General features: G+C 33.2%; 2 protein-coding genes across 2 annotated transcripts; one reads left to right on the forward strand and one right to left on the reverse strand.

Moving 5' to 3' along the window:
• Positions 1 to 365: 365 nt before the first annotated feature.
• Positions 366 to 6,491, reverse strand: hscb (HscB mitochondrial iron-sulfur cluster cochaperone). The gene is made up of 6 exons (XM_051108990.1): positions 6,116 to 6,491; positions 5,764 to 5,860; positions 3,240 to 3,339; positions 1,010 to 1,147; positions 752 to 799; positions 366 to 608 (listed from the first exon to the last, which is right to left on the reverse strand). Exons 1-6 carry the CDS (start codon positions 6,442 to 6,444, stop codon positions 514 to 516), a joined length of 807 nt encoding a protein of 268 aa, XP_050964947.1. The 5' UTR covers positions 6,445 to 6,491; the 3' UTR covers positions 366 to 513.
• Positions 6,492 to 7,140: 649 nt separating this feature from the next.
• Positions 7,141 to 22,294, forward strand: chek2 (checkpoint kinase 2). The gene is made up of 15 exons (XM_051108738.1): positions 7,141 to 7,255; positions 8,380 to 8,670; positions 10,364 to 10,488; positions 11,440 to 11,572; positions 11,749 to 11,839; positions 12,041 to 12,137; positions 16,652 to 16,705; positions 16,789 to 16,853; positions 17,172 to 17,271; positions 18,438 to 18,524; positions 18,710 to 18,873; positions 21,088 to 21,203; positions 21,291 to 21,376; positions 21,519 to 21,572; positions 21,716 to 22,294. Exons 2-15 carry the CDS (start codon positions 8,406 to 8,408, stop codon positions 21,773 to 21,775), a joined length of 1,497 nt encoding a protein of 498 aa, XP_050964695.1. The 5' UTR covers positions 7,141 to 7,255; positions 8,380 to 8,405; the 3' UTR covers positions 21,776 to 22,294.
• The last annotated feature ends 15 nt before the right edge of the window (positions 22,295 to 22,309 follow it).

Below are 22,309 nucleotides of genomic sequence, written 5' to 3' on the forward strand. Positions count from 1 at the left end.
AACTGAAACAAAAATAAATAAATAAAATAAAAAAAATAAAAGTGAATAAAAAAAAAGACACAAAACAAAATAAAGATTAAAAAAATACAAAAATTAATTCTAAATATTAAAAATTAATTCTAAATCATGCATCTTGGTGGGAAAGTGTGCTGTTACTTATATAAAAATTTGCAAATTTACAATGTAAGATAGACCATACAGTGTCAACAGACCATAAAATGTGGACTCTTTTGAATTACTCCAGTAAGAACCCAAAACACCATAGAAATGCATGGCAACCAATTGTAGCATCTGTAGCATCACAGCATTGAGTTTTGCATATGCAAAATCCACTAATACAAAAAAGCATTGCTTTTGACAAAAGATTAAAATAAATGTACTTTATTTAGACATCAAAAGTAATCCAACAAATATACACCATTAACAATAAATACTACTATAAAAACTTCTGAGCACAAGCGTGAAATCTTTCGCTGAGCTGGATTACAATTGCAAATTGCTTACAATTTTCCCTCAGCAACCCTCTGTAATTCTGTCTTTTACCTTCTCCTCTATATTTGTGAAGTACTTCATTTGGGCCAGAAGCTCTTTGGCGGTCAGCAGATCCCCTGTGAAAAGAGAGACTCGTGAGGCAAACACAAAAACAGCTATTTTCCACTCGCACGCCATGGAAATGTGCGTGCAGCCGGCCTTGGCGCAGAATTTCTGTCAAATTCGGGAGGTCGTGAGGAGGAGAAAGAGAGAAAAATACCTTTGTTCAGGGATGAATTCATCTGTTCAGTCAAGTCTTTTAGTTTCTCTGGTGAAAGGAAGTAAAATACAGTATATAACTGTACAACCACACTGACTTAGAAGCGAAAACATAAAACCACAGGACCTTGAACTTTCTGATGGAATGAAACTAGGGCCGCAAACGGTCACATAAATAAGCTGCGAGCGACGTGAGTGGGCGCAGAGCAATATTTCAACCATCACTACCGGTTGGTGCTTTTCTTTCAGGCCTACACACCTCGCACAGACCGGCCGATAGCGCTGACCTCGTCTTGGCTCCGCGTCTCTGCCAGGCTCTCGTTGATCTCCATGACCTCTAGGAGAAACGCTGGGTCCGCGGTGGCGTCCGTACCTTCCTCCAGCGAAACCCCCACAGCTCCAGCTACAGGAGGACACGCAGGTTAAGCAGGGTAAAGCGCTACTGAAACAGCACTGCAGCCTCTTGGCAGCAGTTATAACAGACTAGTGCCCACAGATAAACTGAACCTATTTTTCTGTACATGTCAAAGTGTAAAAATACAGAAAATAGCCAGAGCTGGTATATAAAGTGGTCGCAAAATATATTTGGGCACTTGTTATGTATTTGATACTAGATTGCTGAATCATTTTCACTGCAGGAGCTCACTTTTCTTCAAACATTTTCCTTCATGTATTTTAATCAATTGGTCTGAAGGTGATTTTTAGTGGATGTATAAAGTCAGTTTTCCTCAAGCGCACACAGGTATCAATAAACCCTTAAAAGGAGTCTCTTATACTAACCCTGGCTGCATTTATTTGATTTTTGATTCGATTTGAAAAATACAGTAAATGTGAAATATTATTGCAATTCAAAATAAGTTTTCTATTTTAATATATTTTAAAATGTAATTTATATCTGTAATGAAAAGCTGAATTTTCAGCAGTCATTATTTCATTTTTAGTGTCACATGATACTTCAGAAATCATTTGAATATGCTGATTTGTTTCTTTATTATTACATTTCCTATTATTATCAAGGTTGAAAACTGTTTTGCTGCTTAACATTTTTGTGGAAACACTACCTTTTAAAAGTTTGGGGTAAGTAATATTTAAAAAACAAATCAAAATAAAATTAGTAATAATGAAAAAATTAATTAACACTTATTTAGCAAGGATGCATTAACCTGATCAAAAATAACAGTAAACACATTTATAATGTTACATATTTCAAATAACTACTACTTCAAAGAATTGTCTTCTGCTCACCAAGCCTGCATTTATTTGATCCAAAGTACAGCAAAAACGGTAAAATTTTAAAATATTTTTACTGTTTAACTGCTTTCTGTTTGAATAATGAAAAATGTAATTTATTCTTGTGATTTCATAGCTGAATTTTTAGCATCATTACTCTCATCACATGATCCCTCAGAAATCATTCTAATATTCTGATTTGCTGCTCAAAAAACATTTATTATTATTATTATTATTATTATTATTATTATTATGTTGAAAACAGCCGAGTAGAATTTTTTCAGGTTTCTTTAAACAGTTTTAAATATTGCTAATAATTATAAAACAGCAGTTTTTTTAAACAGCAAATCAACATATTAGAATGAGTTCTGAAGAATCATGTGACACTAAAGACTGGAGTAATGTTGCTGAAAATTTAGCTTTGATCACAGGAATAAATTACAATTTAAAATATATTCAAACAGAAAGGAGTTATTTCAAATAGTAAAAGTATTTAACAATATTACTGCTTTTGCTGTATTTTGTATCAAATAAATGCAGGCTTGGTGAGCAGAAGAGACTTCTTTTAAAAAAAAACATAAAAAATCTTGCAAACTTTTGACTGATAGCGTATCTTGTAATTTACAGATTTTACTTGCAGCAACACTTCATAGTAAAATAGTAAAATTAAGCTTTTTACTAATTTTAACTGTATATGGCAAATTAAGGTTTTTATTTTTTTCTGTTTTGTTTTTTTCCTGACATTTTTAGTCTTTTGTGACATTCATGCCGTGGTACTCTCAAGGACATGTGTCAAAGACTGACACATTGTAGAATAAAGCTGTTATTTCTGTTTTCTTTGCGCACAAAAAGTATTCTCATAGCTTCTTAAAATTACGACTGAACCACTGATGTCACATGGACTATTTTAACCATGTCCTTACGGCCTTTCTCGGCTTTGAATGTGTCAGTTGCGTTGCTGTCTATCAAGGTTCAAAAACCTCTCGGATTCAATCAAAAATATCTTAATTTGTGTTCCGAAGATGAACAAAGGTCTTACAGGTTTGGAACGACACGAGGATGAGTAATTAATAACAGAATGTTCATATTTGGTGAACTAGCCCTTTAAAAACATCTTTTTGTGAAATGTACTTCTTCCTTTAAAAATACACAGTACTTCATTTGACATTCTGTTTGATATATAATGCACATACTGTGCATTTAATTTTAGTGCAGCTTATGTGTCCAAATGTTTTCTGTGCAACAAATATTTACTAAACAAATAATTACCATGTAGACGGCCCGACTCAGAGGTTTCTGCAGTGTTCTGTAGGCTTTGTTCACCAGTGCTGATTGTTCTTCTGAATATTCCTGCTCTTTCTGTAAACAGGATCAGACAACAAAGTCATTCCAAATTAAAGTCATTCTTCTTACAGGCTACAAAAACAATTTCAACAGCCCTAAAGGCACAAATCGCACAAAGCTCCAAAGTATAAAGCAACCTGAAGAACACTGTGATTGTGATTTTATGAAGTAACAAAAGAAGCCAGATACAAAAAGATTCACACTCTGCCCAAGTTTTCTAACTTTTCCAAATGTTATATAATTATGTACTGTCGTCACATTTATTTTAAGATATCATGACATGTTCTTTGTTTGTGGTAAGAATTTCCTCTTGGGAATGAGGAGAATTGTCAAAAAACGAAACCCCAGCAATGCTGATAATTGTGCAGGGTTTTTTGTCCCCCCCTGAAGGATCTGGCTGTGTGGGTGGACGCAGAGGGTCGGAGCTGTGATGGGATTCGTCAGGGAGGTGTCAGGTGGAATAAGAGGTGAGAAACCAAAGAAATGACTTGCAGAGGAGAAACATTTTCAGCTGTCAGAGTTGCCAAAGCCTAGAGAATCAACATCCGGCTTGCTGTTGCTGTCAGGAAACCCAATTGGGCTCGCAAAGCATGAACCAATCACCAAAGAACTGTCTGCTGCCTTATAGGAGCGATGATGTGCTGTATATCTTTTACCTGGGCATCTAAATAGATACGGACAAGGGATACTGGGAGTGTGCTAGTACAAAGTTTGACAAATAATGCAAAGAAAAAGAGTTAAAAGGTGAAGGTGAAGGTGAAAAAAAAAACAAAAAAAAAAAAAAAAAACATCAAGAGTATCACTGAATCACATCACAACAAAATTAAAAATAATGAAAATAAATAAATAAATATATAATAAAATATATATATATAATAATCATAATAATACATTAGTATGAATTGCAAAAGTTATTCTATGCTAATTTAAATAAAAATTAACCTAAAAATATTACAAATAATGGAAATTACAAAAACGTGTGTGTACAAACAAATGCAGTAAACGGAAACAAAATGTTATAACTATTAGAAATAACTTTTCTATTTAAATATATTTTTAATGTAATTTATTTCTGGGATTACAAAGTTTCAGTTTCATTAAAAATATTTTAATTATCATTAATGTTGAAAACAGCTGTGCTGTTAAAAATGTTTGTGTAAATTATGAAAAATTTTTTCAAGGTTCAAAAAAAAGTTTAAAAGAACAGTATTTATTTGTAATAGAAATCTTTTGTAACATCATAAATATCTTTACTGTAACTTTTGTTTAGCCAAATGTGTCCTTAAATACATAAATATAAATACATAAATAAAAATTTAAAAAATGAAATAAAATACATAAATAAATAAGTTAGTTAGTATAGTATTAATAAATACATAAATAAAATAACAAAGAGTATCACTAAATCACATGACAAAATAGTTAAAAATAATAAAAAAAAATATATATATATTATATATATATATATATATATATATATATATATATAGAACAAATATTATAAAATATTCTAAAAGAAATTGAAGCCTTATTTTAGACTACGATTTTTATATAATATTAAAAAATAATGGAAATTACAAAAAAAAATATGTGTGTACAAACAAATGTAGTAAACAGAAGTAAAATATTATAACTATTAAAAATGATTTTTCTATTTTAATATATTTTTAATGTAATTTATTTCTGGGATTACAAAGTTTCAATTTCATTAAAAAATATTTTAATTATCATTAATGTTGAAAACAGCTATGCTGTTTAAAATGTTTGTGTAAATTGCGATACATTTCATAAATATCTTTACTGTAACTTTTGTTTTGCCAAATGTGTCCTTAAATACATAAATATAAATATACATAAATAAAAATTTAAAAAATGAAATAAAATACATAAATAAATAAATTATTAAATTATGAGTTATTAGTTAGTGTATTATTAATAAATAAATTTAAAAAAAAAAAAGAAAAAAAAAGAAAACACACTTTGGGTTACAAACCTATCTTTAGTCTTCTGTATATTGTTGGTAACTAACATTTAAAAAATAAATAAATAATAATAATAATAATAATAACATACATTTTATATATTATTAATATATTCTATAGAAAAAAGTGTAAAAGACGGATATAAATGAATTAGTGCTCTTGAAGACTTACAATTTAGCCATAATCCTTCACTATCCATTTAATGTACATTTTGAACTCATAGTTGAAAAGTCCACCTAGTAAATCACTTTTTTATTTTTTAAACACATATGGCCACCATACATTTTGCAGTATCTCTCAGCACTGTTATGAGATACAAAACCATACCAATAAACTACATCTCAAAATAAATCCTCATCCACTTAACATCGGGCACTGTTAATAAACATATGTGAAGTGTGAACATGAATGAAGTATAGAATATACTGTAACAATTATGTATAATATAGTCCATTACCGATGACTTCTGGCTGAAGTTGTCAGGATGAAGAACTCTTTGCAGCTCCAAGTATCTTTTCTGAAGTTTCTGGGTGTCCAAAGAAAATGTTTGTTCACTGAGGAAAGACAAACATATTCAGTTACATATATGTTATGATGTGATTATGAATTACTATGGAAGATTAGTATAGTGAAACTGTATCTGTGATCATGTAACAACTACTGTATCATCTTTATTGTATGATAACAATGTTATGGCTTTTAAGTAATGAAAGTAAGTAAAGAATACAACTTTTTGGAAGCTCAAAACCAAGAAGCCAGAGAATATTATCCGTGAATCCATAAGTGATTCATTCATAACTATAACTCACCAGTTCAAGATGTCAAAATAATTCGTCTTGTCATCAGGACGTTGGATCACATTACAGGATGAACAGAAAAATAGTTCAGCAGAAGATCCGCATTTCCAGCAGAGTTTGTTGACTGTGGCAGTGCTGAAAGAGTTCAGAGTTAAGTGTCCTTTAACTGCATTACAATGAGAAACACCAGGAATGTCTTTCCTGTAACAACTGACAGCTCTTCCTGAAGGGAAACACGGAAGTACGACGAGGTTAAGAAGTTGTCCGTTTGATATAAATGTCTTTGCATGTTTAAATCCGTGTGATGATAACAAAAATCGGAGTCTGTACAGCGTTAACATGACTACCCACAGAATAAAATCGAGCTTATAGAATGTTAGCACGCTACTTCCTGTCATGCACATCAGAGATTTTTTCAAAATAAAAGTTTGTACTTTTAAAACAGTTCAACGTATTTATTCGACTTTATTGTGTTTTTATTGATTCAGTGTTATCTGTGAATAATGACTGTAATTACTAGAATAAAACAGTCTATTATTGTTTGATCGCGAGTAACTGTATGACAACAACAACAAAAAATGCCTTAAATAAGCAAACCTCAATATTAACTCAAAGCTACAGTTGTAGTGAAAAATGTATTTCCCTCCCACATTAAAATATAGTCAATAAAATAAATATATATTTTGCAGAAGTTGGTAAAGCTTTTTGTAACCCGTTTGTTTTGCAACGGAGGCTATTGCGTTTAGTTACTTGTTAAATTTGCATTTATTTTCTTGATTTATATCTATTTACTACACTTGTATGCGTTCTTTGTGTTATATTGTGTCATTATTTCATACACCTCGAGAAGTAGTATCCAACTAATATAACAACAACAGCACCACCAATGAATAATAATAATAGTAATAATTATAATGCTTAAAATAACTTACAAAGCAAAAAATCTATAATGTATAACTAAATATATAGTTAAGTTTTACAAACTTCATTTCCCGTGAGCCTCTACTCTGGCTTCTGATTGGCTGAATGATGTTATGGGAAGTTCATTGATGGAAATGTATGGTTTTTCCCGGCAGATTTGATGCGCGGCTCATGCGGCCTGATAAACCACTTCTGCAAGTTTGCTCCTTTTAAAAACGGGACTTGATTAAGGTATGCATTAGGATAGGAGATTGAAAATCACCATTAGATGATCTGATGGACATGTGGATGTTCTATCAATGAGTATTTTTTATGAAAAAAGCAGCAGCATGTGGCATCGGTCGCTAAAAGTAAATCTGTTCACATTTGACCCAGCAGAAGTAACCAAAGTGACTTTATTTGCAAAATAGACAAGTCTTATTTAATCTGCTTGCTTCTTTGGACTGTTTTCTTATCAAGTGTCGTTTGATTGCATTGGTGTCGGTGGTGCATGAAATTAGTCCGACCTAAATGCTCTCAGAAAATGAACTTGGCAAAGGTCATTGGATGTAAAAACAATTAATTTTCTTCCAAAGCACATAATTGATGCACATCTGTCAACCCCAGTTTGCCCCCAGTATGACTGGATCTAATAAGATCATATAAGAACATCTGTTGCTTTAATTTAAATATAAAGAAAAGGTTTTCACGTGAATGTATAAGTTTTGGCATGGTTGATCTTTTTTTATACGCCCATGAAAAATCTTTTTTCAAAAGGGGATTTGTTGTATGCATCTTCTCTTATTTAGTCTTCTTTCACTTTATTCATGTACATTATTTCTGATTGAGGCTAAGCATTATTTTATTGTCAAAAATTATAAATATATTTTTCCATGCCCAAATGACTAGAAATCACATGCAACATGATGAAGACAACAATGTAACATGCATAATTCTTATCATTATAGTGTATCTGTGAGTTTTTAGATAAGTTATATTTACATTTTAATGCATGCAAATTCATTTGAATTAACAAAAAAGATGTTTAAAGTTTTGTTTAACAAAAACAGTACTAAATATGACTCCTTTTCTATAAAGCATGATAAAATTTTGCAGTGAGCAGGTTTGAAATCTAAATATTTAATTGGCAGAAATTATAAATATATTTTTCCATGCACAAATGACTAAAAATCACACGCAACATGTTGAAGACAACGAAATGCATACTTTTTAAAACATTTAAACCTTTATCATTATAGTGTATACTCTGCAGGATTATGTTTTAAGCTAATATTCCATTTCAAACAAGTTTTGGACTTTAATCATACTCTTCATATGAGTTAACTACTGTTGTTGACATTTTCTTCATTTTTCAGTGTGTACTTCCCAGAGTTTAAACATCATGTCTGAGGAACCTGGACCCAGTGGTCAATCACAATCCCACAGTCAATCCCAAACCCAGTCCCAAACACAATCACAGCCTGGATCCAGCTCCTCATCCGCCCCAACATCATCAAGCCAGGGCTCTTCCTCAGGCTCAGGGACTCTAAGTTCTGTAGATACAGTACCGGTCCAGGAACTACAGTCTATTCCTGAAGACGAGGAGGAAGTTCAGCGTCAGGTGTGGGGCCGTGTCATTCCCTTGGTACATGGATTCAGCGTGCTCAGTTAAGTGTGTTGTCTAATTTGATTTACAGAAATGAGTAATGTGAGAGCTTTAGTGGATTTAAATTGTTCTGCTGGCTATTCCTGCATATGAAGCATTATATTTAGTTTCCCAAGGGTTTTTGAACAGGAGTGGTATCAATTACAGACCAAATGGATTGCATTTTTGAGCTCTTACCGTATGTATAGTAAGGGCGATCATATTAAAAGCAGTCAAATAGATGTTATTAATGGACTGTTCCGGGTTCAGCCCGGTTCAGTTAAGTGCAATTGACAACATTTGTAATGTAATTTTGATACCATTGAAGGTAATTTTATTGTTTGTCATGTAAAACTAGTAACTGACAAAATATGTGCAAGAACTGCCAATTAAGGACATGATATAACTATTCATAAAACACTGTTTACCTGGTACAAACTACATCAGGATTTTAAGCATTTCAAGCCAAACAGCTTTAGTGCTTTAAACTTAATTTTAGCCTCCCATTTCTGATTATAAACACCCTTAAACACTGGTCACATTCCATCAGTGTTGGGCATGTTACTTTAAAAAAAGTAAGTAGTTATAGTTACTAGTTTCTTCTCACAAATTGTAACTGAGTTACACCATTATAAAAGTAACTAATTACCAGGGAAAGTAACTGTTGTGTTACGTTTTAAAAAAAAATGTTTAGATATGTCAAATAACTTAGATGCCTCCAATATTAAATATGTTAAGTGAATGAAAATTAAATGAAATGAATACAATTTTTCCAGACTTTCGATGATGAAGCAGGGATGTAAGTTAGACAAGAATATCTCCAGTTGAGAGATTGAGGTGTTGTGTTGCTGGATGTAATAATGAACATAGTGGTCGTCATTTACTCCCGACATCTGAGCCGCTGAAGATGCAGTGGGTTACGTTTGTTTGTGAAGGGAATGCGCTTCCTAATCTACATAAATGTGTCTATGTTTGCAGGAAGCGGAAGTGGGTATAAGGTTGTTTTTTTTTTTTTTATGAATTTCTGAAATCACCTTTCCTAATATTATGCTAGTTAACAAGTTTCACGGCTAAACGCGTTAAGTGTGGCTAAAGTAAACAATCTCTCAGAGCAGCAGAGAGTAGAGAGGGGAGGGGCAAGCAGAGCTCATTTGCATTTAAAGGAACAATCCCTCAGAATAGGATGATTTTTGCAGAGCTGATTTTGGAAAGGTAAAAAGGGTGTTGTTTTACACAACCATTGAGGATTTTTAACCAAAGTATATTATAAACTTTTCATTAAGACCCTAAAGAATCATATCAAATTGTGGAAAATGGGCATCTGATGACCCCTTTAACAGCAATGAGCTTGTTGAGCTATTACGGAATATATAACAGGAGTATGGCCAGTAATGTTTTAGTTTTATATACTCCTATGGTATCTATTAATATTTTGTTTTTTATTGTTATATTTTCAGTTTTAATTTTAGTAATGTTGTTATGTGCTAATATCATTTTATTTGAATTTATTTTGTTTTAATTTATTTTTTAGTTTTTTGGGGGTTTTTTTTCCTTCAGCTAGTTGTCAAAGCAATATTTCTCATTTTTATTAAGGTTTTGTAAGTTTAGGTTTTCGTCTAATATTTATATTTTAACTCACATTTATTTCAATTAACAAAAAAGGATTTTATTGAACAATAACAGTACTAAATATGGATCCTTTTTGTGTTTTCCAGATTGTGTAGAAAATCAGTACATCTTTGGAAGGGATAGCGCATGCGATTACTCCTTAACCAATGCCATTGTAAGACGGTCAGCACATTTCAGGACATACAGCAAGAAGCACTTTAGGATTTTTAGGGTAAGACCAACATTAAGGAGCTCTTTGTTAAATGTGTTTTTATCAACTCTCATTAGAGAGTCAAACCAAAATTACTAACTTTGATAGAAAGGTATGTAATGGATTACAATCAACCAAAAATTCAACTGTTAGTATGACAATATTTTCACAACTATCAATACTTTGTTGACCAATTACCAAGCGATGCTTAATTTTATTCAGTCTGTGGTGTAAAAAGTTCACATTAGCAATTAAAGAAAAAACACTTAAGTAAAACATGGTCAGGTCAAAGTTTCAAAAATATTTTTGGTCCCAAATTTGTATCAATTTTACTGGTAGTCCACTGTATGAAGAATTTTTGGGTATAATCATAGACTGTAAAAAAAATAAGGACTGTGACGTCACCCGTAGGTTTCTGAAGAGCATTTTTGAAGCTCTTAGTGGGCGGGAGTCGGCCGTCACCATCTTGGAATTGCTGGAATCACTGCACATCACTCCTGGATAATCAAAAATGGTCAAATAGGCGGGACGTGGGTGGAGCTGGTTGCTGAAGCCACGCCCGCATAGCGCAACGGTGGTGACAGCAGTGGCAATCCACCTGTCACTCAAGTGGCCACACCCTAAATTATGCAGAACTTTAAGGCTTAATATAAATTAAATGGATGAGTTCTAAAAAAAAATTCACCCCCCTCACAGTTTACTTTATTTTGCTATCCTCACTTACATAAATGAACTATAGTGTCCTGCACCTACTAGTAAAAAAAAAAAATTATATCTGGTGTCTGAATAATTTTTGGTTTGACTGTATTTCTATATGACAATAGTTTACTCAGTTTTACTATTCTAATTTCTAATTTTTTCCCTCATTAAGGTTTAAACAATGACATCAGGTCTCGCTTGACACAACATAAATACTTTCAGATTGCCCTTTTAAATTAAAACATAGGCTTTTTTACTTTTCTGCTGTTTCAGGATGAGAATCTCGTCTACGTCGAGGACCTCAGCGGTAACGGAACGTGGGTGGACGATGAGAAAATAGGAAATGGGAAGCAAAGACTTCTTAGCAATAACTCTGTTATTGCCCTAGCAGAACAAAAACATCAAGGTTAGTCATTTAAGTGAGGTTTCTACAGGACCTTATGAATTGTAAAATTCAATAAGTCACCTGAAAATGATCATTCTAATGTTATTTTTGCTTACAAATAAAAGTGTCCAGTGGCTTTCAAGGTCTAAAAAGGACAAAAAGCTATAGCTCTGAACTTTGGTTCTTTCTTTCCACAGTTTTTATGTTCATAGATAAGATGGGAGACGATCAGCCAAACCTTCCTTTAGAGTTCAGCAAAAAATACCACATAGCGCGAAAGATTGGAACGTAAGTGAACTTGATTTTCAAGAAACCTTTAAAATATCATGTAGTGAGTTACTCTTAGCTTCATTATGTTGTGTTTATGTTCCTAGCAGACATTTCTTACCATAGGAGCTTCCTGCACAATACTGTTTTATTTGACATATACATTTGTTTTGGCAGTTTACTGTACTTGGCTCGTAAACCTCTGTTTGTGTTTTCTGACAGAGGTGTCTGTGGTGAAGTGAAGCTCGCCATTGAAAAGGAAACCTGTAAAAAAGTTGCTCTGAAAACTATAAACAAACACGACTTTCCATCAATAGGGGTGAGAACAGGATGTGTTCACTTGACAGTGTGCACATTGTTTGTGTAGTGCTTTTCACAATGCACACTGATTCACAGAAATGCATACAGTTAGTGTGTATAATACTTTAATGCTTTATAGTCCACATTGAGCAGTATGACGATACTTGACAATAGTTTACATTTAGAAATGATATTAAACATAAACCAACTGAGATGCGAAGTTTGAGATGCCGGAATTTATTTGATCAAAAATACATTTAATTGGGTAGTTGACAAATAGGCAGTAAAAATGCTGTTTTTGTAAAAAAAAAAAAAAAAAAAAAAATATATATATATATATATATGCAATTAAGAACACTGAAAATTATCAAAAAATAATAAAAATGAGTTCAAACATCTTATTTAATTATTTTAAATGCCTCTTAAAAAGACCTTAACCTGTGGTGTGAAAGTACAGGCGTCACACCAGAGGACATTTTCTGTCACACCATAGGACGTTTCAGCTTTTTCTGTAATTTATTACCTTGCTATTCCAAACTAACCTGTCATCGTTAGTGGTTAGCAAGACACATTTGCATAATTGTCCATGATTATGTGGTTTAACATGCAGTTTTTAATTAAAAAATATGATTTAGTGGTGTCACACCAAAGGACAACAAAATGTAACACTTTTGTAGTGGTTCCAAAAAAGTTAAATATTTGAACAATTCTGAGACATAATTTTACCAAGTGCACATGTCATGGGCTTCACAAGGGGCTTCAGTAACATGATCATGAATGGTGTCCTTTAACTAATTAAAGTTTTCTCTGGAATTGGCCGATTTAAAATCAGTATATGGTGTCACAAAGAGGACATGGCTTTCCTACACTTTCAGAAATATATGGATGAAAAAAATAATTGCTATTTACTAAAACTCACACTTGTACAGTTATGCCGGAGGTATTTATTAACATTTTTATGTTTTTCTTTTTAATTTATAAAAGTTGTAATTTACTGAACCATGCTTGAGACAGTCACACCATAGGACAATTTTGACATTCGACATAAAAATCAAATAACACTGCAGTTTTTATAACCACAGGTCCATGTAGGACAAAGAAACGTTAAACAATTTACTGAATTTTAAATAACGACAATATTAATCTTTTTATCTTGTAGAACAGTGAAAATGGCATGTCACATCAACAACCCAATTACAGTACAAATGTGAAATATTATAAAATTTTAAAAAGCTGTTTTTTATTTAAATGTATTTTAAAATGTAATTTATTCCTGTGATGCAAAGCTTAATTTTCAGAATCAGTACTCCGGTCTTTAATGTCACCTGATCCTTCAGAAATCATTTTAATATAAGCTGATTTGCCGATTTGTGAAAACTGTGATATATTTTTAAGGATTCTTTGATAAATAGAAAGTTCAAAAGAACGGTGTTTATTTGAAGAATTTTTTTGTAGGATCATAATAGAGTATATTGTCACTTTTGATCAATTTAATAGACATTCCTTTAAAAAAAAAAAAAAAAATTCAGTTACTTTATGTAAGCACTCTATAAGTTGTGTCTGTATAAGTCTTGAAAAGTGATATTGAAAATTTCGAAATCTATGTGGTTTTGTTTTCAGTTTAGCACGTTTTGATGTTGTGAGAATTATTGGTGGTGCGAGGACCCTCTTTGGAATTGCTCTGTTTATTATTATTATTATTAGGCCCGAGCACCAGTGGTGCGAGGACCCTTATTCTGTTTATTATTATTATTATTTTTTTATTCTTCTTCTTCTTCTCCAAAATGAATCGCATTTTTGAGGGCCTAAACATGCATGAAAAGTCATGAAACTTTGCACACGCATCAGAACTGGCGAAAATTTACATCTGATACGTGTTTCAGAAGTGGGTGTGGCAAAATGGCTCGATAGCGCCACCTATACACATTCAGCGGAGTGCGCCTCGAGCTACGTTTCACATACGTGTACGCAAATTGGTACACACATGCAACACACCAATACCTACAAAAAAAGTCTCTTGGAGCAAAATCCAAAACCCAACAGGAAGTCAGTTATTTTTAATTTTCTCAGCAATTTTTGTGTCATTTTTGCCATTTCCAGGCGTCGTATTAAAACGAACTCCTCCTAGAGATTTATTCAGATCAACACCAAATTTGGTCAGTCTAATCTAAAGCCCTTTGTGATGTTAAATTGCGAAGATCTAGAGTTTTCACTGGAGGGTGTGTCCGTGGCGGCCTGTCAAATTTCGATGATTCGCCATGAAAAAGGAAGTTGTTATAACTCAGCCATACAAAGTCTGATCTGCCCCAAACTTCACATGTTTGATGAGAGTCTGGTCCTGAACACATACCCATAGTCATATTCAGTTTTAGTCATAGCGCCACCTACTGGCAACAGGAAGTGACATGTTGCACTCTGCAGTGAACTCCTCCTAGAGATTTATTCAGATCAATGCCATTTTTGATCAGTCTACTCTAAAGGCCTTTGCGATGTTAAATTGTGAAGATCTTGAGTTTTCGTTGAAGGGCGTGTCTGTGGTGGCCTGACAAAGTTCGATGTTTCGCCATTGGAATAGAAGCTGTTATAACTCAGCCATAAAATATCCGATCTGCACCAAACTTCACATGTTTGATAAGAGTCCTGGCCTGAACACATCTGAAGGCCAATATTCCATTATTATCATAGCGCCACCTGCTGACAACAGAAAATGACTTATTTTACATTAACTTAAACATGCAATGTCTGATCTGCACCAAATTTTACATGTTTGGTAGGAGTATTGGCCTGAAGACCCCTAAAGACCAATATTCAGATATAATCATAGCGCCACCTGATGGCAGCATGATATGTCATGTCTTACACTAGCTCAAGCATACTATGTTCAATCTGCACCAAACTTCATATGTTTGATAAAAGTGCTGGCCTGAACACATCTATGTTCCAATATTCAGTTATAGGCATAGCGCCACCAGCTGGCAGCAGGAAGTTTGGCACATATAAATGAGTTTGACACATTCCTCCTAAATTTATTATGTGAAAAGCATAGTGCCAACCTTTCACCACCGATCGGTGGTGAGCCCGGGTGCGAGGGCCCTTTCATCGCTGCTTGCAGCTTTAATTATTTTTATTCTTCTTCTTCTTCTTCTTATTATTTTTATTCTTCTTCTTCTTCTTCTCCAAATGAATCGCATTTTTGAGGGCCTAAACATGCATGAAAAGTCATGAAACTTTGCACACGCATCAGAACTGGCGAAAATTTACATCTGATATGTGTTTCAGAAGTGGATGTGGCAAAATGGCTCGATAGCGCCACCTATACACTTTCAGCGGAGTGCGCCTCGAGCTACGTTTCACATACGTGTACGCAAATTGGTACACACATGCAACACACCAATACCTACAAAAAAGTCTCTTGGAGCAAAACCCGAAACCCAACAGGAAGTCGGTTATTTTTAATTTTCTCAGCAATTTTTCTGTCATTTTTGCCATTTCCAGGCGTCGTATTAAAACGAACTCCTCCTAGAGATTTATTAAGATCAACACCAAATTTGGTCAGTCTAATCTAAAGCCCTTTGTGACGTTAAATTGCGAAAATCTTGAGTTTTCACTGGAGGGCGTGTCCGTGGCGGCCTGTCAAATTTCGATGTTTCGCCATGAAAAAGGAAGTTGTTATAACTCAGCCATAGAATGTCTGATCTGCCCCAAACTTCACATGTTTGATAAGAGTCCTAGCCTGAACACATGGCCATGCTCATATTCAATTATAGTCATAGCGCCACCTGCTGGCAACAGGAAGTGACATGTTTTACGCTGTAAGAAACTCCACCTAGAGATTTCATGAAATCAACATTATATTCAGTCAGTCAAATCTAAAGGCTTTTGCCATGTTAAATTGTGAAGATCTTGAGTTTTCGTTGAAGGGCGTGTCCGTGGCAGCCTGACAAAATTCGATGTTTCGCCATGGGAATAGAAGTTTCTATAACTCAGCCATACAAAGTCTGATCTGCCCCAAACTTCACATGTTCGATAAGAGTCCTGGCCTGAACACATCTAGAGGCCAATATTCCGTTATAATCATAGTGCCACCTGCTGGCGACAGGATATGACTTGTTTTACACTAACTTAAACATGCAATGTCCAATTTGCACCAAATTTCACATGTTTGGTAAGAGTCCTGACCTGAAGACATCTAAAGGCCAATATTCAGTTATAATCACAGCGCCACCTGTTGGCAGCAGGATATATCATGTCTTACACTAATTCAAGTGTGCCATGTTCAATCTACACCAAACTTCATATGTTTGACAAAAGCGCTGGCCTGAAGACATCCACATGCCAATATTCAGTTACAGGCATAGCGCCACCAGCTGGCAGTACGAAGTTTGGCACATCTAAATGACTTTGACATATTTCTCCTAAATTTACTATGTGAAAAGCATAGTGCCCACCATTTTCCACTGATCGGCGGTGAGCCCGGGTGCGAGGGCCCTTTCATCGCTGCTTGCAGCTTTAATTCTGTTTGTGTTCCAACAGACGGCCACACGAAATGCCGAACGGGAGATTGAAATTTTAAAGAAAATTGATCATGTGAGTTGTGAATGCATTTTTAAATGATACAGAGCTATAGATAAAACAGCTCATTCATATCTCTTTTTTTTTCTTTCCTGCAGCCGTGTCTGATCAAGACAGAAGACTTCTACCAGACAGAAGATTCGTACTACATTGTTTTGGAGTAGTAAGTCCCTCCCTGTGGTGTTTTATTAGGATATAGTTAAGAACATGAACTTACTGTCAGATTGTACTTGTTTACAAATCATTTCTACCTGTATTACTAGGGAAGCACTTTTTCAAAGCATTGATTATTCTTATCTGTTAAAGCAGGACCTTGAGGCAAATCTTTTTACTCCGTTTTATAGAGACATTTGTTTTCTCATTCTGTTTTCTCATGATTTGTTGAAAGATGATATGTTCTCAAACATAGCACATACACAGTTTCAGTTAGTTTTGAACATGCTTTTTGATGAATTTTGAATTTTCTCTGTGCTGTGAATAGTGTTGAAGGAGGAGAGCTGTTTGGCAGGATCAAGGCCAAGAAACAGCTGGAGGAAGAAATCGCCAAACTCTATTTTTATCAGATGCTCAAGGCTGTGGAGGTACGTCTTGATGAGAGAGTCTTCAAACAGCATCTTCTGTGTTTTTTATATCCATAGATAGTCAACTGACTATTTAGAACAGGTAAAGACAACGTTGTAGCACTATGTTCAAAGGGCAACTACATTAACATACAAAAAAAGAAGTCTTGTGTTCTGCATTTATTTGAATAAGTAGAATAAAATTAAGAATATTGTGAAATATTATTACAATTTAAAACCACTGTTTTCCATTTCAATATATTTAAAAAAAACATACACTACCAGTCAAGTTTTTGAACAGTAAGATTTTTAAAGAAGTTTAAAGAAGTCTCTTCTGCTCACCAAGCCTGCATTTTTTTATCTAAAGTACAGCAAAAACAGTAAAATATGTGAAATATTTTTACTATTTAAAATGACTCTTTTTCTATTTGAAATTTTTTTTTAAAATGTAATTTATTCCTGTGATTTCAAAGCTTTGCATCATTACTCCAGTCACATGATCCTTCACAAATCATTCTAATATTATGATTTGCTAAAAATATATATTATTATTATGTTGAAAACAGTAGAATTTTGTTCAGGTTTCTTTCATGAATAGAAATAGAAAATCTTTTGTAACATTATAAATGTGTATATTATCACTTGTGATCAATTTAAAGCACCCCCCCCCCCCTCAAAAAAAAAAAAAAAATATATATATGTATATATATATAAACTTTTTTTTTAGTATGTTTAATAGAAACTTGGTCTTCTGGTTGATAATGCTAATAACCAGTAAATGTCATTATAATCAATCTCTATATTTTTTGGTTTACAAAATCATATAAAACACTCTAAAAACTAAATTTTATAGTTGGTATGCTAAGTTAATGCAGGTGTCTCAATATGAGATGGATTCATCCTAAAAATATCATGTGCTTCCTCATAGTATATTCATTTTTATACTCTGTCATTACTTATGCATAGTATCTCATGCCAGTGTGCTTTTAAAGGCTAATCGCTTTTCAATAAAGAATGCGTTTAGCAGATGTATTTATCCAAAACCACTTAGAATTTGTCACAGAACCAATAATATTCATATGCAGGTTTAATGGCAGGTTTATAAGAAAGCTAGACTAGGAAACAAGCTATAGCAGAGGTAAAATGCAAATATAAACATAGAAAATGTTCTGTTTTATTCTCTCCAGTATCTCCACAATAACGGGATCATTCATCGAGATCTCAAGCCCGAGAATGTGCTGCTGGCTTCACATGATGACATCTGTTTGATTAAGGTGTGTTTACCTGAGCCAGCTTTTGCTGCAGTTCCTGACATCGTTCTCCTTTAATTGTAACAGTTCCAAAGTTCAGCGATCCAGCCAAGCCTTTGTCTTTGTGGTTGAAACGGGATGTTCAGAAATAATCCTGAACCTGAGATAACCTGCTTTGCCAACACATGTGAATTCTCAATGCTTTGTAGATTACGGATTTTAATCAGTCCAAGATTTTGGAGGAGTCCTCGCTGATGAAGACGCTCTGCGGGACGCCCACATATCTCGCCCCGGAGGTGTTCACACACGCTGCGACTGTAGGATATACAAAAGCGGTCGATTATTGGAGCCTGGGGGTCCTGCTGTTCATCTGGTTAGTGGATATTAAAGTTGAATGAGTAAATACGAAGCAGTTGGATCCAGCATTAGTTTAAAGGAGAAGCTCACCTGAAAATGAAATGAAATTGTGTAATTGTGCAATCACATGAGAAATATGTGAAACACTTGCATTTTCATGTGTAAAACCCATGTGATCATATATGTGACTCTGGACCACATCACTTAATCAACTAAAATGCATTCATTGACATCACCAAAACTACCTTTATATGGGTTAAATAGAGCACTGTGATTTCTGTGATGTGGAAAACACAGACGAAATCTTGAAATCCAATCATAAAAATGGAATTTACTGTATAACACTGAATGTCACGGAATTTACCGAATTTTGGGCGAACAAATCAGAAGTAGGTCATATACAAATATCATTTACAAGCTTAAACTTAAACTTCTTCACAGCAACCCGTCAAAATAAAGGTTTGGTATAACTTGGTTTAACGTAATGATGGTGCTTCTACTAATTATACAATTATTATTAAAACATTTTTTAAAGAATGTTTAGCTGAAAAATTATAATTATTCAATCATAAACACTGAATTTATTGACCAGTGTTTATTTACCAATGGAAAAAAAGGAGGAATAAATAAAATAATGATATATTGTATTTTAATACAATAAATTAATTAGAGGTGCTTTTGGCTATTAAATTTAATAAAAACCATTAAAATGGAATCCAGAAAATTTATGGAAAATAAATTTGCTGTTAAATTGTGTTAAAAACAAAATTTCATGATTTCTGTTAATTAGACATGCTTTTTGATTAATAAAATGTCATTTAATTATTAAAACCGAGTCTGGAGAAATTAAAACAGATAAAAAGATGAAAACAGAGTTAGGAAAAATAAACAGAATTTGGGAAAAAATAAAACTGATTTCATAGGGCCTTAAAAAAAAATTTGCTAAAATTTTAATAAATTGCTGTTAAATTGTGTAGGTTTTATGATTTCAATTAATTAGACTTGCTTTTTGATTAATAAAATGTAATTTAAAACAGAGTCTAGAAACAATAAAACAGAAAAAAAGGGAATCCAGAAAAATTTAAACAAAAAAAATAAACGGAATTTGGAAAAAATGAAACTGATTTCACAGGGCCTTAAAAATGTAGTTTTAGTTCAACTTTTAATAAATAAACAGAATTAGGAAAAAACTAAACAGAATTTGGAAAAAAATACAACTGATTTCATAGGCCTTAAAAAAATATTTTTGCTAAACTTTTAATAAATTGCTGTTAAATTGTGTAAGTTTCATGATTTCAATTAATTAGACATGCTTTTGATGAATAAAATTTAATTTAATTATTAAAAAAAAAGTCTAAAGACATTAAAATGGGAAAAAAACAGAATTTGGAAAAAAACTAAACAGAATTTGGGAAAAAATAAAATGGATTTCATAGGGCCCTAGTTAAATCAGGTAGAAATAGCTCTTTAAACTAGCAGTTTTTGCAGTGTAGTAATAAACCAGGAAATAACAGTATTAATGTTATTGAAACAAATGCAATTTCAGCTGTAAAGCAGCTCTAAAAAGACAATATTGTCATCATTCTTCTCAAGTTGATTTAGTTAATAATAGTGCAAAGTATAGTAAATTATGAAACGGCTTAACTCTGCTTTTGTCTAAGGAATAGACTAAAATTTGTGTTCTTCAGTGATAATCTTTATCTCTAGTGAACTTTTATTTGCTAAAACTGGATCATTGAGCGGGTTGAATTTAAGAACCAGATCAGTCTGACTTGTGAACAAATCATTCCGATCAGTTTTGTGTACTGCATCAAACAATTCACTGGAAAAATCAGATTTTTTCATGAATGTGTCAAGGGCTGATGTTAAGATTTTGACAAATGACAAATTTTGGTCAGAAACAAAACTTCTGTATAGTTTTAGAACACTTGAAATATAGCACACAGGTAGTATAGACTATTTTTTAATCATAATTTTAACATTGCATATAAATATTAATTAATTAATTAATAAATATTCATTTTAATGATGATAACTTGCATGCAAATAAAAATACCCTACAAGAATCTCTATGCTTGAATGACTGGAAAAAACAGTTTACATGTACAAACATGTAGATAATATGTATATTTTGGGCCCATAATCTAAACTCATGCAGACTGGGCTTGTATGAATATATGAATGTATGATATTTATTTCTAAAGCTGTGTGTGTATCTGTATTGTCAAAGTTTGGGTGGTTATCCTCCGTTTAACACTGAGTGCTCCACCATGTCGGTGCGTGAGCAGATCATTAACGGCCACTACCGCTTCATCCCATCTCAGTGGAAGAAGGTTTCTAATGAAGGTAATGTCTTTGCGTTCCATTAAGAAGTGGATAGTTAAATAGCATGAACTTAAAAGCATACAGTGCAAATTATATATGCACTTTCAGCCAAAGATTTGATCAAGAAGCTCCTGGTTGTGGATCCTGAAAAGCGCCTGAGTGTTGAAGACGCGCTGGCACATCCGTGGTTGAACGTACGTGTTAAAAACCCCACTAACTAGACATTATTCATCTCGTATTGAAGTTATTTAATGCATTTGAAATGTGGTCCCTTTAAGTAAAATGAAGAACAGAATTCCGCTAATTTAAAATGCCCTTCTTATGTTTGTGTAACAGGATGATGAGATGAGAAACACTGCAAACCAACTGATGCAACTTCAAACTTCCAAGGTACATCAACAAAAAACACTTTTTTATTCAGGATAAAGGTTTAAAATTTTTCAGAAGTAATTGTATTTTATTACGGAGTCTATGAAGTCATATGTTTGCTTTCAAAATGTATTACAACATTGACTAAATGCATGTGATCACAGAAACGTAAAGCAGAAGAGGGAGAGGGTGAACCATCATCCAAGAGGAAACCTGGGCCTTGACTTTCACACACTTTTATTTGTTTCCTGGTGACCTTTTAAAAGCTCTTTCCTGTTACTGGTTCATCCTGAACGTCTAACACTGTAGTGCTCTTGTAAATATGCATTTCTACCATATCCTGTGTCAAAAATAAAATGTTTTTAAATTTTCTACTGAATTTATTGCTTTTAACTCATCACAGATCTGTACAAGACATCTGTCTTACGTGAAATGTGAAACTTTGCACATTGTTTATATTGTGTGTTCATCTTTTTGCCTGTGGGTAATGTTTAATTGAAAAAGTTTATACTGAATTTTGTCTTTAAGTGTCACCGTCTTAATGCATTTAGCCACGTTAAGTGTTCATACCAGTTTTGTGGTGAAAACGCATAACGTAAAAATATTTTCTTACCACTTGGGATTATATGTACGTTATCTTAGTAAACAGACAAGTAAACAAAATGGACATGCCCTTGTTGCACCTGCAAACCATTTTTTTTCATGTTACACAAATTACATCCTTTACTTCAAAGCAAAATAAATCTGAGCAACCTCTA

This window comes from Labeo rohita, chromosome 5 (assembly GCF_022985175.1).
Source record: "Labeo rohita strain BAU-BD-2019 chromosome 5, IGBB_LRoh.1.0, whole genome shotgun sequence".
NCBI lineage: Eukaryota > Metazoa > Chordata > Actinopteri > Cypriniformes > Cyprinidae > Labeo > Labeo rohita.

Coding starts and splice junctions, on each gene's coding strand:
- hscb (XM_051108990.1), bottom strand. CDS start 6,444: ATGTTAACGCTGTACAGACTCCGATTTTTGTTATCATCACACGGATTT. Junction 1,148..3,239: donor CGTCTACATGGTAATTATTT/GTTTAGTAAATA, acceptor CTGTAGCTGGAG/CTGTGGGGGTTTCGCTGGAG. Junction 800..1,009: donor TATCGGCCGGTCTGTGCGAG/GTGTGTAGGCCT, acceptor TCCTTTCACCAG/AGAAACTAAAAGACTTGACT.
- chek2 (XM_051108738.1), top strand. CDS start 8,406: ATGTCTGAGGAACCTGGACCCAGTGGTCAATCACAATCCCACAGTCAA. Junction 12,138..16,651: donor ACGACTTTCCATCAATAGGG/GTGAGAACAGGA, acceptor GTGTTCCAACAG/ACGGCCACACGAAATGCCGA. Junction 21,377..21,518: donor TGGCACATCCGTGGTTGAAC/GTACGTGTTAAA, acceptor TTTGTGTAACAG/GATGATGAGATGAGAAACAC.